Source organism: Pseudophryne corroboree, chromosome 7 (assembly GCF_028390025.1).
Source record: "Pseudophryne corroboree isolate aPseCor3 chromosome 7, aPseCor3.hap2, whole genome shotgun sequence".
Classification (NCBI taxonomy): Eukaryota; Metazoa; Chordata; class Amphibia; order Anura; family Myobatrachidae; genus Pseudophryne; species Pseudophryne corroboree.
Genome location: NC_086450.1, coordinates 128607101 through 128624075, shown reverse-complemented (window position 1 = coordinate 128624075; position 16975 = coordinate 128607101). Strand labels below are relative to the sequence as shown.

Genomic DNA, 16975 nt, shown 5'->3' with positions numbered 1-16975 from the left:
TCGCCCGCTGTGCAAAAACGCAGCCTAGCAATCAGGTCTGAATTACCCTCTATGGACTCCTTACCTGAGTGAGCAGAGCTTTCTGCATTGGACAGCTCCAAAATGCTGCTGTCACCTGTCGCATTGAGGTTTTCAGCCTTCTGACCTGTTGCTTCACAAATTACATTGTCATCCTGGGAATCAGTCATGTCCTCTATGATGACATCATCCTGCGAATGATCTGTTCCACTGCTCTCTGCTAGTAAAGAGATAACACTGTGTAAAGTTAAATATGTGTGAGATAGCATTTAAATGCTTTAGGTTACTGCAATAAAATGTGAAATAAAACTATTAGCATAAAATAAATGATACTAAATGATAGTAAATCACTAAACAAAATGTAAATTCATTGCCTAAATTCTCAAACCTACTAAACCGTAATATTTTCTTTTCTAAATCAAGCAAACAGTCTCCCGGACATATCTGTGCGTACCAGTATGGAGCATGTCTATATGTTGGGATATATTATACTATTATTAAATTATTATTATTATTATTATTATTATTATTATTATTATTATACTATGATGGATTATGTCAGAAGAATATTAATTACCACAGAACTATAACTGAAAATATGTTTATATTTAATAAAGTAGTAAATTAGGGATTGACAAAGTGTTTTATTTAAAAAAAAACTATATTTGAATGTGTTTGTTCCTTTCCTTACAATTTTATATAATGGATAGAGGTATTAGAGACCGGAGCCATATATCTTGGGACAGCTGAAGTGGAAAAGTCTCATTCACCTTCACTAGCCTGGATCCACAGCCCAGTGAAAAAGGTCCAGTAATTTCCAACATGCTGTTTCCTTGTTTTAGTGGAAACCAGCTTACTGTAGGTTGCCTGATGCTGGGTTCCGGTTGGGGATTTTAGGAAAGGTACACTGCCTGATTTTATTTATAAGCAAAGATGTCCCATTAGTATAAATGATTGTTCATTTTAATAGGATTTTCAGAATGTAGAAGCCCCACTGATATGAACAGACAATAGTCATTAGAAAAGTTCTGAAAAATAAATAAAAAATCTAGTTTGTTGAATAAGTGAAAACAATTTAGCTCTTTCCATATCAACTCATTAAATTGATCCTTCATAGATAATGCACGTTCTACAGTACAAATAAAATTCTCTCTGAAATCTGAGATGTGAAAAAATAAGATTTTAAACCTACCGGTAAATCTTTTTCTCGTAGTCCGTAGAGGATGCTGGGGACTCCGTAAGGACCATGGGGAATAGACGGGCTCCGCAGGAGACATGGGCACTTTAAGAAAGACTTTGACTCTGGGTGTGCACTGGCTCCTCCCTCTATGCCCCTCCTCCAGACCTCAGTTAGAGAAACTGTGCCCAGAGGAGACGGACTGTACAAGGAAAGGATTTTTGTAATCCAAGGGCAAGATTCATACCAGCCACACCAATCACACCGTATAACTTGTGATATACTACCCAGTTAACAGTATGAACAACAACATAGCATCAGTCCAAGACCGATGAAACTATAACATAACCCTTATGTAAGCAATAACTAGTGTTCCTTCTAGGCTGTTTCAGCAGGGTGCTGCACCCTGCCCATTTTTGAAATGTGAAAAAGCACCCTGCCCTTTTTCAGTGCATGTCCTCTATGATGACATCATCCTGCGAATGATCTGTTCCACCTGGCCGCGGTACATGGGCCCGCATATTTGCGCAAATGTGTGCTAAGAACTTCAATTATACTCCATGTTAATTGTGAGGGTTTATTTAAATTATTTTTATTATCAGTGTTCTTAGTGCTAAGAGTGTGCATCTGCATCTCTCTTCCCCCAGCATAGTATTAGAAGCCTCAGCATGATAGCACCTCTTGATATCTTTAGTAATAGGATGTGCAATCCAGGTTCCCCCCTTTTTCCACTATATTTGTGTATATATTGTACACTGGAAGGCAAGGCTTCCTTCCTCTGGATTGGCACTCCTCCCATTCACCCTCAGGTGTTTTAATTAGCTGGGTTCCTGCATTTGAGATCACACATTGATAAGGCCCTATTTAGAGGTAAGTCCTGTATAAATTTATAGAATGTGATAGTATTAGGGATGTTAGGGACCCATGTGATGAAGTCACCTGGCCGCGGTACATGGGCCCGCATATTTGCGCAAATGTGTGCTAAGAACTTCAATTATACTCCATGTTAATTGTGAGGGTTTATTTAAATTATTTTTATTATCAGTGTTCTTAGTGCTAAGAGTGTGCATCTGCATCTCTCTTCCCCCAGCATAGTATTAGAAGCCTCAGCATGATAGCACCTCTTGATATCTTTAGTAATAGGATGTGCAATCCAGGTTCCCCCCTTTTTCCACTATATTTGTGTATATATTGTACACTGGAAGGCAAGGCTTCCTTCCTCTGGATTGGCACTCCTCCCATTCACCCTCAGGTGTTTTAATTAGCTGGGATCCTGCATTTCAGATCACACATTGATAAGGCCCTATTTAGAGGTAAGTCCTGTATAAATTTATAGACTGTGATAGTATTAGGGATGTTAGGGACCCATGTGATGAAGTCACCTGGCCGCGGTACATGGGCCCGCATATTTGCGCAAATGTGTGCTAAGAACTTCAATTATACTCAATGTTAATTGTGAGGGTTTATTTAAATTATTTTTATTATCAGTGTTCTTAGTGCTAAGAGTGTGCATCTGCATCTCTCTTCCCCCAGCATAGTATTAGAAGCCTCAGCATGATAGCACCTCTTGATATCTTTAGTAATAGGATGTGCAATCCAGGTTCCCCCCTTTTTCCACTATATTTGTGTATATATTGTACACTGGAAGGCAAGGCTTCCTTCCTCTGGATTGGCACTCCTCCCATTCACCCTCAGGTGTTTTAATTAGCTGGGTTCCTGCATTTCAGATCACACATTGATAAGGCCCTATTTAGAGGTAAGTCCTGTATAAATTTATAGAATGTGATAGTATTAGGGATGTTAGGGACCCATGTGATGAAGTCACCTGGCCGCGGTACATGGGCCCGCATATTTGCGCAAATGTGTGCTAAGAACTTCAATTATACTCCATGTTAATTGTGAGGGTTTATTTAAATTATTTTTATTATCAGTGTTCTTAGTGCTAAGAGTGTGCATCTGCATCTCTCTTCCCCCAGCATAGTATTAGAAGCCTCAGCATGATAGCACCTCTTGATATCTTTAGTAATAGGATGTGCAATCCAGGTTCCCCCCTTTTTCCACTATATTTGTGTATATATTGTACACTGGAAGGCAAGGCTTCCTTCCTCTGGATTGGCACTCCTCCCATTCACCCTCAGGTGTTTTAATTAGCTGGGTTCCTGCATTTCAGATCACACATTGATAAGGCCCTATTTAGAGGTAAGTCCTGTATAAATTTATAGAATGTGATAGTATTAGGGATGTTAGGGACCCATGTGATGAAGTCACCTGGCCGCGGTACATGGGCCCGCATATTTGCGCAAATGTGTGCTAAGAACTTCAATTATACTCCATGTTAATTGTGAGGGTTTATTTAAATTATTTTTATTATCAGTGTTCTTAGTGCTAAGAGTGTGCATCTGCATCTCTCTTCCCCCAGCATAGTATTAGAAGCCTCAGCATGATAGCACCTCTTGATATCTTTAGTAATAGGATGTGCAATCCAGGTTCCCCCCTTTTTCCACTATATTTGTGTATATATTGTACACTGGAAGGCAAGGCTTCCTTCCTCTGGATTGGCACTCCTCCCATTCACCCTCAGGTGTTTTAATTAGCTGGGTTCCTGCATTTCAGATCACACATTGATAAGGCCCTATTTAGAGGTAAGTCCTGTATAAATTTATAGAATGTGATAGTATTAGGGATGTTAGGGACCCATGTGATGAAGTCACCTGGCCGCGGTACATGGGCCCGCATATTTGCGCAAATGTGTGCTAAGAACTTCAATTATACTCCATGTTAATTGTGAGGGTTTATTTAAATTATTTTTATTATCAGTGTTCTTAGTGCTAAGAGTGTGCATCTGCATCTCTCTTCCCCCAGCATAGTATTAGAAGCCTCAGCATGATAGCACCTCTTGATATCTTTAGTAATAGGATGTGCAATCCAGGTTCCCCCCTTTTTCCTTTTTCAGTGCACCCTGCAGGACCATAAATCAGCCCCTTGTATACAGAATGCAGCAGTCAGAGTGCATGTTACAATGTTGTCGTCTGCTCCTTGCCCATCTCTGAAATTGGAAACAATTTCTATCCTTAGCCAACTGGATGGCAGAGGAGGCACTGTAAATAACACAGCACTCTGATAAAGAGGGAAAGAACAGGGTAAGCAGTGAGCATATACTGCTTACAGTATTTCCCTAGTAGAACAGACATATCTTTTCCTATATATTTTAACCCATTGTTTAACTTCTCTGTTTTATAACACACACGGATTATAACTACTTCAGCACTGGAAAAGATATTTATAATTATCTACTTATGTATATGCTACAGCCGAGATTTCAAGAAGACTGGACACATACAGTATGTTTCTCAGTACAGATGTTAGGTGTCTTATATGTATGCATGGGTATATGATTTACTAAGGGCAAAATGTATGTACAAAAACTATAAACATATGCGCTATGCTTTGTGTGCAAAGCGTCACATCAAAAATGTGCCCTTCAAAATAAAAATGTGCCCTCTTCAATGCCAAGCACCCTGCCCTAAAAAAATCCTAGAGTGAACACTAATAACTATATACAAGTCTTGCAGAAGTAGTCCGCACTTGGGACGGGCGCCCAGCATCCTCTACGGACTACGAGAAAAAGATTTACCGGTAGGTTTAAAATCTTATTTTCTCTAACGTCCTAGAGCAGGCATTCCCAACCACGGTCCTCAAGGCACACCAACAGTGCAGGTTTTAGTGATATCCAGACTCCAGCACAGGTGACTTAATTAGTAGCTCAGTTATTTTGATTTAACCATCTGTGCTGCAGCCTGGATATCACTAAAACCTGCACTGTTGATGTGCCTTGAGGACCGTGGTTGAAAATGCCTGTCCTAGAGGATGCTGGGGACTCCGTAAGGACCATGGGGATTATACCAAAGCTCCCAAACGGGCGGGAGAGTGCAGATGACTCTGCAGCGCCGATTGAGCAAACAGGAGGTCCTCCTCAGCCAGGGTATCAAACTTATAGAACTTTGCAAAGGTGTTTGACCCCGACCAAGTAGCAGCCCGGCACAGCTGTAGTGCCGAGACCCCTCGGGCAGCCGCCCAAGAAGAGCCCACCTTCCTAGTGGAATGGGCCTTAACCGATTTTGGTAACGGCAATCCTGCCGTAGAATGCACCTGCTGAATCACGTTACAGATCCAGCGAGCAATAGTCTGCTCTGAAGCAGGGCCGCCAACTTTGTTGGCTGCATACAGGACAAACAGTGCTTCTGTTTTTCTGATCCTAGCCATTCTGGCCACGTAAATTTTCAAAGCCCTGACCACATCCAGGAACTCGGAATCCTCCAAGTCACGTGTAGCCACAGGCACGACAATAGGTTGGTTCATATGAAAGGATGAGACCACCTTAGGTAGGAATTGAGGACGGGTCCGCAATTCCGCTCTATCCATATGGAAAACCAGATAGGGGCTTTTATGTGATAAAGCTGCCAATTCCGAAACTCGCCTAGCCAAAGCCAAGGCTAACAACATGACCACCTTCCAGGTGAGATATTTCAACTCCACTGTCTTAAGTGGTTCAAAGCAATGTGACTTAAGGAAACTTAACACCACGTTAAGGTCCCAAGGCGCCACCGGAGGTACAAAAGGAGGCTGAATATGCAGTACTCCCTTCACAAAAGTTGTACTTCAGGTAATGAGGCCAATTCCTTTTGAAAGAAAATGGATAAGGCCTAAATCTGAACTTTTAATGGAGCCTAATTTTAGGCCCAAATTCACTCCAGTTTGTAGGAAGTGAAGAAAACGGCCCAGGTGGAATTCTTCCGTAGGAGCATTCCTGGCCTCACACCGAGAAACATATTTTCTCCATATTCGGTGATAATGTTTAGATGTCACGTCCTTCCTAGCCTTTATTTGCGTAGGAATGACCTCATCCGGAATACCTTTTTCCGCTAGGATCCGGCGTTCAACCGCCATGCCGTCAAACGCAGCCGCGGTAAGTCTTGGAACAGACAGGGACCTTGTTGTAACAAGTCCTGCCTTAGAGGAAGAGGCCACGGATCTTCTGTGAGCATTTCTTGCAGATCCAGATACCAGGTCCTTCGTGGCCAATCTGGAACAATGAGAATTGCTCTCACTCCTCTTTTTCTTATTATCCTCAACACCTTGGGTATGAGAGGAAGAGGAGGAAACACATATACCGACTGGAACACCCACGGTGTCACTAGGGCGTCTACAGCTACCGCCTGAGGGTCTCTTGACCTGGCGCAATACCTTTGTAGCTTTTTGTTGAAACGGGATGCCATCATGTCTATTTGGGGTAGTCCCCACCGACTTGCAATCTGCGCGAAGACTTCCTGATGAAGTCCCCACTCTCCTGGATGCAGAGCATGTCTGCTGAGGAAGTCTGCTTCCCAGTTGTCCATTCCCGGAATAAACACTGCTGACAGAGCGCTTACATGATTCTCCACCAAGCGAAGAACTCTGGTGGCTTCCGCCATTGCCACTCTGCTCCTTTTGCCGCCTTGGCGGTTTACATGAGCTACTGTGGTGATGTTGTCTGACTGGATCAGAACTGGTCGATTGCGAAGTAAGATCTCCGATTGACGTAGGGCGTTGTATATGGCCCTTAGTTCCAGGATGTTGATGTGAAGACAAGTCTCTTGACTTGACCAAAGTCCTTGGAAATTTCTTCCCTGTGCGACCGCTCCCCAACCTAAGAGGCTCGCGTCCGTGGTCACCAGGATCCAGTCCAGAATGCCGAACCTGCGGCCCTCTAGAAGGTGAGCACTGTTTAACCACCACAGAAGAGATACTCTGGCCCTGGGGGACAGGGCGATCCGCTGACGCAATTGCAGAAACGACCCGGACCATTTGTCCAATAGGTCCCATTGGAAGGCCCTTGCATGGAATCTGCCGTATGGAATGGCTTCGTATGTTGCCACCATCTTTCCCAGAACTTGAGTGCAATGATGTACTGACACTTGTTTTGGTTTCAACAAGTTCATGACTAGAGTCATGAGTTCCTGCGCTTTTCCCTTCGGAAGAAAAAATAAGAATTTACTCACCGGTAATTCTATTTCTCGTAGTCCGTAGTGGATGCTGGGAACTCCGTAAGGACCATGGGGAATAGCGGGCTCCGAAGGAGGCTGGGCACTCTAGAAAGATTTAGGACTACCTGGTGTGCACTGGCTCCTCCCACTATGACCCTCCTCCAAGCCTCAGTTAGGACACCGTGCCCGGACGAGCAGACATAATAAGGAAGGATTTAGAATCCCGGGTAAGACTCTTACCAGCCACACCAATCACACCGTACAACTCGTGATACTATATCCAGTTTGACAGTATGAAAAACAACTGAGCCTCTCAACAGATGGCTCAACAATAACCCTTTAGTTAACAATAACTATTTACAAGTATTGCAGACAATCCGCACTTGGGATGGGCGCCCAGCATCCACTACGGACTACGAGAAATAGAATTACCGGTGAGTAAATTCTTATTTTCTCTAACGTCCTAGTGGATGCTGGGAACTCCGTAAGGACCATGGGGATTATACCAAAGCTCCCAAACGGGCGAGAGAGTGCGGATGACTCTGTAGCACCGAATGAGAGAACTCCAGGTCCTCCTCAGCCAGGGTATCAAATTTGTAGAATTTTGCAAATGTGTTTGCCCCTGACCAAGTAGCTGCTCGGCAAAGTTGTAAAGCCGAGACGCCTCGGGCAGGCGCCCAAGATGAGCCCACCTTCCTTGTGGAATGGGCATTTACAGATTTTGGCTGTGGCATGCCTGCCACAGAATGTGCAAGCTGAATTGTACTACAAATCCAGCGAGCAATAGACTGCTTAGAAGCAGGAGCACCCAGCTTGTTGGGTGCATACAGGATAAACAGCGAGTCAGATTTTCTGACTCCAGCCGTCCTGGAAACATATATTTTCAGGGCCCTGACAACGTCTAGCAACTTGAAGTCCTCCAAATCCTTAGTAGCCGCAGGCACCACAATAGGCTGGTTCAGGTGAAACGCTGACACCACCTTAGGGAGAAACTGGGGACGAGTCCTCAATTCTGCCCTATCCATATGGAAAATCAGATAAGGGCTTTTACATGATAAAGCCGCCAATTCTGACACTCGCCTGGCTGAAGCCAAGGCCAATAACATGACCACTTTCCACGTGAGATATTTCAGATCCACGGTTTTTAGTGGCTCAAACCAATGTGATTTTAAGAAACTCAACATCACGTTGAGATCCCAAGGTGCCACAAGAGGCACAAATGGGGGCTGAATATGCAGCACTCCTTTCACAAATGTCTGAACTTCAGGTACTGAAGCTAGTTCTTTTTGAAAGAAAATCGACAGAGCCGAGATCTGTACTTTAATGGAGCCTAGTTTTAGGCCCATATTCACTCCTGCTTGCAGGAAATGCAGAAATCGACCTAGTTGAAATTCCTCTGTTGGGGCCTTTTTGGCCTCGCACCATGCAACATATTTCCGCCATATGCGGTGATAATGCTTTGCCGTAACATCTTTCCTGGCCTTAATAAGCGTAGGAATGACTTCTTCCGGAATACCCTTTTCCTTTAGGATCCGGTGTTCAACCGCCATGCCGTCAAACGCAGCCGCGGTAAGTCTTGGAACAGACAGGGCCCCTGTTGTAGCAGGTCCTGTCTGAGCGGTAGAGGCCCCGGGTCCTCTGAGAGCATCTCTTGAAGTTCCGGGTACCACGCTCGTCTTGGCCAATCCGGAACCACGAGAATGGTGTTTACTCCTCGCTTTCTTATTATTCTCAATACCTTTGGTATGAGAGGCAGAGGAGGGAACACATAAACCGACTGGTACACCCACGGTGTCACTAGAGCGTCCACAGCTATCGCCTGAGGGTCCCTTGACCTGGCGCAATATCTTTTTAACTTTTTGTTGAGGCGGGACGCCATCATGTCCACCTGTGGTTTTTCCCAACGGTTTACCAGCATCTGGAAGACTTCTGGATGAAGTCCCCACTCTCCCGGGTGGAGGTCGTGTCTGCTGAGGAAGTCTGCTTCCCAGTTGTCCACTCCCGGAATGAACACTGCTGACAGTGCTAGTACATGATTCTCCGCCCATCGGAGAATTCTTGTGGCTTCCGCCATCGCCATCCTGCTTCTTGTGCCGCCCTGTCGATTTACATGGGCGACTGCCGTGATGTTGTCTGACTGGATCAGCACCGGCTGGTGTAGGAGCAGGGATTTTGCTTGACTTAGGGCATTGTAGATGGCCCTTAGTTCCAGAATATTTATGTGAAGGGAAGTCTCCTGACTCGACCATAGTCCTTGGAAGTTTCTTCCCTGTGTGACTGCCCCCCAGCCTCGAAGGCTGGCATCCGTGGTCACCAGGACCCAGTCCTGTATGCCGAACCTGCGGCCCTCTAGAAGATGGGCACTCTGCAGCCACCACAGTAGCGACACCCTGGTTCTTGGAGACAGGGTTATCAAGCGATGCATCTGAAGATGCGATCCGGGTCCAACAGGTCCCACTGAAAGATTCTGGCATGGAACCTGCCGAAGGGAATTGCTTCGTAAGAAGCCACCATCTTTCCCAGGACCCGCGTGCAGCGATGCACTGATACCTGTTTTGGTTTCAGGTCTCTGACAAGAGATGACAACTCCCTGGCTTTCTCCTCCGGGAGAAACACTTTTTTCTGGACTGTATCCAGAATCATACCCAGGAACAGTAGTCGTGTCGTCGGAACCAGCTGTGACTTTGGGATATTCAGAATCCAGCCGTGCTGGTGCAGCACCTCCTGAGATAGTGCTACTCCCACCAACAACTGTTCCTTGGACCTCGCTTTTATTAGGAGATCGTCCAAGTACGGGATAATTAAAACTCCCTTTTTTCGAAGGAGTATCATCATTTCCGCCATCACCTTGGTAAATACCCTCGGTGCCGTGGACAGTCCAAACGGCAGCATCTGGAATTGGTAATGGCAATCCTGTACCACAAATCTGAGGTACTCCTGGTGAGGATGGTAAATGGGGACATGCAAGTAAGCATCCTTGATGTCCAGGGATACCATGTAATCCCCCTCGTCCAGGCTCGCAATAACCGCCCTGAGCGATTCCATCTTGAACTTGAATTTTTTTATGTATGTGTTCAAGGATTTCAAATTTAAAATGGGTCTCACCGAACCGTCCGGTTTCGGTACCACAAATAGTGTGGAATAGTAACCCCGGCCTTGTTGAAGTAGGGGTACCTTGATTATCACCTGCTGGGAATACAGCTTGTGAATTGCCGCTAGCACCGCCTCCCTGTCTGAGGGAGCAATCGGCAAGGCAGATTTTAGGAACCGGTGGGGTGGAGACGCCTCGAATTCCAGTTTGTACCCCTGAGATACTATTTGAAGGATCCAGGGATCCACCTGTGAGCGAGCCCACTGATCGCTGAAATTCTTGAGGCGGCCCCCCACCGTACCTGGCTCCGCCTGTGGAGCCCCACCGTCATGCGGCGGACTTGGAAGAAGAAGAAGCGGGGGAGGACTTTTGCTCCTGGGAACCTGCTGTTTGTTGCAGTCTTTTTCCCCTACCTCTGCCTCTGGACAGAAAGGACCCGCCTTTTCCACGCCTGTTTTTCTGGGTCCGAAAGGACTGAACCTGATAAAACGGCACCTTCTTAGGCTGTGAGGGGACATGGGGTAAAAATGCTGACTTCCCAGACGTTGCTGTGGAAACTAGGTCCGAGAGACCATCCCCAAATAATTCCTCACCCTTATATGGTAACACTTCCATGTGCTTTTTTGAATCTGCATCTCCTGTCCACTGGCGAGTCCATAAGCCTCTCCTAGCAGAAATGGACAATGCACTTACTTTAGATGCCAATCGGCAGATTTCCCTTTGTGCATCTCTCATATATAGAACTGAGTCTTTTATATGGTCTATGGTTAACAGGATCGTGTCTCTGTCTAATGTGTCAATGTTTTCTGACAGTTTATCTGACCACGCAGCGGCAGCACTGCACATCCAAGCTGACGTAATAGCTGGCCTAAGTATAATGCCTGTGTGTGTATATACAGACTTCAGGATCGCCTCCTGCTTTCTATCAGCAGGTTCCTTGAGGGCGGCCGTATCCGGAGACGGTAGTGCCACCTTTTTAGACAAACGTGTGAGCGCTTTATCCACTCTAGGGGGTGTTTCCCAACGTGACCTATCCTCTGGCGGGAAAGGGAACGCCATTAGTACCTTCTTAGGAATTACCAATTTTTTATCAGGGAAAGCCCACGCTTCTTCACACACTTCATTTAATTCATCTGATGGGGGAAAAACTACGGGTAGTTTTTTCTCTCCAAACATAATACCCTTTTTAGTGGTACCAGTAGTTATATCAGAAATGTTTAACACCTCTTTCATTGCCTCAATCATACAGTGAATGGCCTTAGTGGGCATCAGGTTTGACTCATCGTCGTCGACACTGGTGTCAGTATCCGTGTCGACATCTGGGTCTGCTTGAGGTAGCGGGCGTTTTAGAGCCCCTGACGACCCATGCGACGCCTGGGCAGGCACGAGCTGAGAAGTCGGCTGTCCCACATTTGGCATGTCGTCGATTTTCTTATATAAGGAGTCTATACGTGCACTCATTACTTTCCATAAGCCCATCCACTCAGGTGTCTGCCCCGCAGGGGGTGACATCCCTTCTAAAGGCATCTGCTCCGCCTCCACATCATTATCCTCATCAAACATGTCGACACAGCCGTACCGACACACCGCACACACACAAGGAATGCTCCGAATGAGGACAGGACCCACAAAAGCCCTTTGGGGGGACAGAGTGAGAGTATGCCAGCACACACCAGAGCGCTATATAATGCAGGGACTAACTAAGTTATGTCCCCTATAGCTGCTTTTTATATTATATATGTATTGCGCCCAAATTTAGTGCCCCCCCTCTCTGTTTTTACCCTGTTCTGAAGTGTAGACTGCAGGGGAGAGCCAGGGAGCTTCCTTCCAGCGGATCTGTGAAGGAGAAATGGCGCCAGTGTGTCTGAGGGAGATAGCTCCGCCCCTTTTCCGCGGCCTATTCTCCCGCTTTTTTCTGGATTCTGGCAGGGGAATTTACCACATATATAGCCTCTAGGGCTATATATTGTGGTATTTTTGCCAGCCAAGGTGTTTTTATTGCAGCTCAGGGCGCCCCCCCCCCCAAGCGCCCTGCACCCTCAGTGACCGGAGTGTGAAGTGTGCATGAGGAGCAATGGCGCACAGCTGCAGTGCTGTGCGCTACCTTGGTGAAGACTGATGTCTTCTGCCGCCGATTTTCCGGACCTCTTCTTGCTTCTGGCTCTGTAAGGGGGACGGCGGCGCGGCTCCGGGACCGAACACCAAGGACTGGGCCTGCGGTCGATCCCTCTGGAGCTAATGGTGTCCAGTAGCCTAAGAAGCCCAATCCGGCTGCAAGCAGGCGAGTTCGCTTCTTCTCCCCTTAGTCCCTCGCTGCAGTGAGCCTGTTGCCAGCAGGTCTCACTGAAAATAAAAAACCTAAAATTTATACTTTCTTTCTAAGGGCTCAGGAGAGCCCCTAGTGTGCATCCAACCTCGGCCGGGCACGAAATCTAACTGAGGCTTGGAGGAGGGTCATAGTGGGAGGATCAAGTGCACACCAGGTAGTCCTAAATCTTTCTAGAGTGCCCAGCCTCCTTCGGAGCCCGCTATTCCCCATGGTTTTTACGGAGTTCCCAGCATCCACTAGGACGTTAGAGAAACCTTTTTCTGGTCTGTGTCCAGAATCATGCCCAAGAAGGGCAGACGAATGTAGGATTCAGCTGCGACTTTGGAATATTGAGAATCCCACGTGTCGCTGTAACACACTCAGTGAAAGTGATACGCTGCTCAGCAACTTCTCCCGTGATCTCACTTTTATGAGGAGATCGTCCGAGTACGGGATAATTGTGACACCCTGCTTGCGCCGGAGCACCATCATTTCCGCCATTACCTTGGTGGAAATTCTCGGGGCCGTGGAAAGCCCAAACGGCAACGTCTGAAATTGGTAATGACAATCCTGTACCGCAAAGCTCAGGTACGCCTGATGAGAAGGATATATGGGGACATGTAGGTATGCATCCTTTATGTCCAGAGATACCAAAAAATCTCCCCTTCTAGGCTGGCGATGACCGCCCTGAGTGATTCCATCTTGAACTTGAACCGTTTTAAGTAAAGGTTCGGGGGTTTTAAATTTAAAATGGGTCTGACCGAACCGTCCGGTTTCGGAACCACAAACAGAGTTGAGTAGTACCCCTGCCCTCTTTGAAGCAGGGGAACCTCTACCACCACTTGTTGCAGACACAATTTGTGAATCGCATGTAACACTATCTCCCTTTCCAGGGGTTGTTTTGGTAGGGCCGATTTGAAAAAAACGGCGAGGAGGCACTTCTTCGAATTCCAGCTTGTAACCCTTGGAAACAATTTCTATTGCCCATGTATCCACCTGTGAGTGGACCCAGACGTGGCTGAACAGTCGAAGACGTGCCCCCACATGAGCTGACTCCCTCAGGGGAGCCCCAGCGTCATGCGGTGGATTTAGCAGAGGCCGGGGAGGACTTCTGTTCCTGGGAACTAGCTGTGTTGTGCAGCTTTTCCCCTCTGCCCTTACCTCTGGCAAGAAATGACGAACCACGTGCTCTCTTGTTTTTATTGGAACGAAAGGACTGCATTTGATAATGAGGCGCTTTCTTAGATTGTGAGGGAATATATGGCAAAAAAATTTATTTACCTGCCGTAGCCGTGGAGACGAGATCCGAGAGGCCCTCTCCGAACAATTCCTCACCCTTGTTTGACTCTAGAACCCAGTAGACTAACGTCTCTTTGGGCATGTCTTATATATATATATATATATATATATATATATATATAATATAAAATTCCACAAATGGAGTCGCAACACACCTCCAAGTTAATAGATAGGTGCCCGGTCAGATAAATAGTATAGTGTTTGTCCATACACTAGGAAGCCCAGCTCAGGAAAAACCAGCACACTGTTTGAACTAATGAATATCCGTTCTGTGTTTTAATAAAGTGCAAAATGATTAGTCGAACTGGAACTACACGGTTTGACCATTTCACAATATCATAAAGAAAATAAGAATTTACTTACCGATAATTCTATTTCTCGGAGTCCGTAGTGGATGCTGGGGTTCCTGAAAGGACCATGGGGGATAGCGGCTCCGCAGGAGACAGGGCACAAAAAAGTAAAGCTTTACTAGGTCAGGTGGTGTGCACTGGCTCCTCCCCCTATGACCCTCCTCCAGACTCCAGTTAGGTACTGTGCCCGGACGAGCATACACAATAAGGGAGGCATTTTGAATCCCGGGTAAGACTCATACCAGCCACACCAATCACACCGTACAACTTGTGATCTAAACCCAGTTAACAGTATGACAACAGAAAGGGCCTCTTAAAGATGGCTCCTTAACAATAACCCGAATTAGTTAACAATAACTATGTACAAGTATTGCAGATAATCCGCACTTGGGATGGGCGCCCAGCATCCACTACGGACTCCGAGAAATAGAATTATCGGTAAGTAAATTCTTATTTTCTCTATCGTCCTAAGTGGATGCTGGGGTTCCTGAAAGGACCATGGGGATTATACCAAAGCTCCCAAACGGGCGGGAGAGTGCGGATGACTCTGCAGCACCGAATGAGAGAACTCCAGGTCCTCCTTTGCCAGGGTATCAAATTTGTAAAATTTTACAAACGTGTTCTCCCCCGACCACGTAGCTGCTCGGCAGAGTTGTAATGCCGAGACCCCTCGGGCAGCCGCCCAAGATGAGCCCACCTTCCTTGTGGAGTGGGCTTTTACAGTTTTAGGCTGTGGCAGGCCTGCCACAGAATGTGCAAGTTGAATTGTGTTACAAATCCAACGAGCAATCGACTGCTTAGAAGCAGGTGCGCCCAACTTGTTGGGTGCATACAATATAAACAGCGAGTCAGATTTTCTGACTCCAGCCGTCCTTGCAATGTATATTTTTAAGGCTCTGACAACGTCCAACAACTTGGAGTCCTCCAAGTCGCTAGTGGCCGCAGGCACCACAATAGGTTGGTTCAGATGAAATGCTGATACCACTTTAGGGAGAAAATGCGGACGAGTCCGCAGTTCTGCCCTATCCGAATGGAAGATTAGATAAGGACTTTTATAAGATAAAGCCGCCAATTCAGATACTCTCCTGGCAGAGGCCAGGGCTAGTAACATAGTCACTTTCAATGTGAGATATTTCAAATCCACCTTTTTCAATGGTTCAAACCAATGGGATTTGAGGAAATCTAAAACTACATTTAGATCCCACGGTGCCACCGGAGGCACCACAGGAGGCTGTATATGCAGTACTCCCTTGACAAAAGTCTGGACCTCAGGGACAGAGGCCAATTCTTTTTGGAAGAATATTGACAGGGCCGAAATTTGAACCTTAATGGATCCCAATTTGAGACCCATAGATAATCCTGATTGCAGGAAATGTAGGAAACGACCCAGTTGGAATTCCTCCGTCGGAACCCTCCGATCCTCGCACCACGCTACATATTTTCGCCAAATGCGGTGATAATGTTTCACGGTGACTTCCTTCCGTGCCTTAATCAAGGTAGGAATGACTTCTTCTGGAATGCCTTTCCCTTTTAGGATCTGGCGTTCAACCGCCATGCCGTCAAACGCAGCCGCGGTAAGTCTTGAAAAAGACAGGGACCCTGCTGTAGCAGGTCCCTTCTCAGAGGTAGAGGCCACGGTTCGTCCGTGAGCATCTCTTGAAGTTCCGGATACCAAGTCCTTCTCGGCCAATCCGGAACCACTAGTATTGTTCTTACTCTTCTTTGCCGTATGATCTTCAATACCTTTGGTATGAGCGGCAGAGGAGGAAACACATACACTGACTGGTACACCCAAGGAGTTACCAGTGCGTCCACAGCTATTGCCTGTGGATCTCTTGACCTGGCGCAATATTTGTCCAGTTTCTTGTTGAGGCGAGACGCCATCATGTCTACAATTGGTCTTTCCCAACGGTCTATTAACATGTTGAAGACTTCTGGATGTAGACCCCACTCTCCCGGATGAAGATCGTGTCTGCTGAGGAAGTCTGCTTCCCAGTTGTCCACGCCCGGGATGAACACTGCTGACAGTGCTATCACGTGATTCTCCGCCCAGCGAAGAATCTTGGCAGCTTCTGCCATTGCACTCCTGCTTCTTGTGCCGCCCTGCCTGTTTACATGGGCGACCGCCGTGATGTTGTCCGACTGAATCAACACCGGCTTTCCTTGCAGGAGAAGTTCCGCCTGGCTTAGAGCATTGTAGATTGCTCTTAGTTCCAGAATGTTTATGTGAAGAGACTTTTCCAGACTCGTCCATACTCCCTGGAAGTTTCTTCCTTGTGTGACTGCTCCCCAGCCTCTCAGGCTGGCGTCCGTGGTCACCAGGATCCAATCCTGAATGCCGAATCTGCGGCCTTCTAATAGGTGAGCCTTCTGCAACCACCACAGAAGTGACACCCTTGTCTTTGGTGACAGGGTTATTCGCAGGTGCATCTGCAGATGCGACCCTGACCATTTGTCCAACAGATCCCTTTGGAATATTCTTGCATGGAATCTGCCGAATGGAATTGCTTCGTAAGAAGCCACCATTTTTCCCAGGACTCTTGTGCATTGATGTACTGACACTTTTCCTGGTTTTAGGAGGTTCCTGACCAGATCGGATAACTCCTTGGCTTTTTCCTCTGGAAGGAAAACCTTTTTCTGAACCGTGTCCAGAATCATTCCTAGGAACAGCAGACGAGTTGTCGGGATTAAATGGGATTTTGGAATATT

General features: G+C 46.5%; 1 protein-coding gene across 5 annotated transcripts in view; it reads right to left on the bottom strand.

Moving 5' to 3' along the window:
- The window catches only part of IFIH1 (interferon induced with helicase C domain 1), a 133647-nt gene that overhangs the window by 98173 nt on the left and 18499 nt on the right, over nucleotides 1-16975 (bottom strand). For 3 of the 5 annotated variants that reach the window (XM_063933629.1, XM_063933627.1, XM_063933630.1), the window contains exon 4: nucleotides 65-238. In XM_063933629.1, coding sequence (XP_063789699.1) covers nucleotides 65-238 — 174 coding nt within the window. The remainder of the gene's footprint in view (nucleotides 1-64; nucleotides 239-16975) is intronic. The other 2 variants (XM_063933628.1, XM_063933631.1) reach the window with 1 other exon arrangement.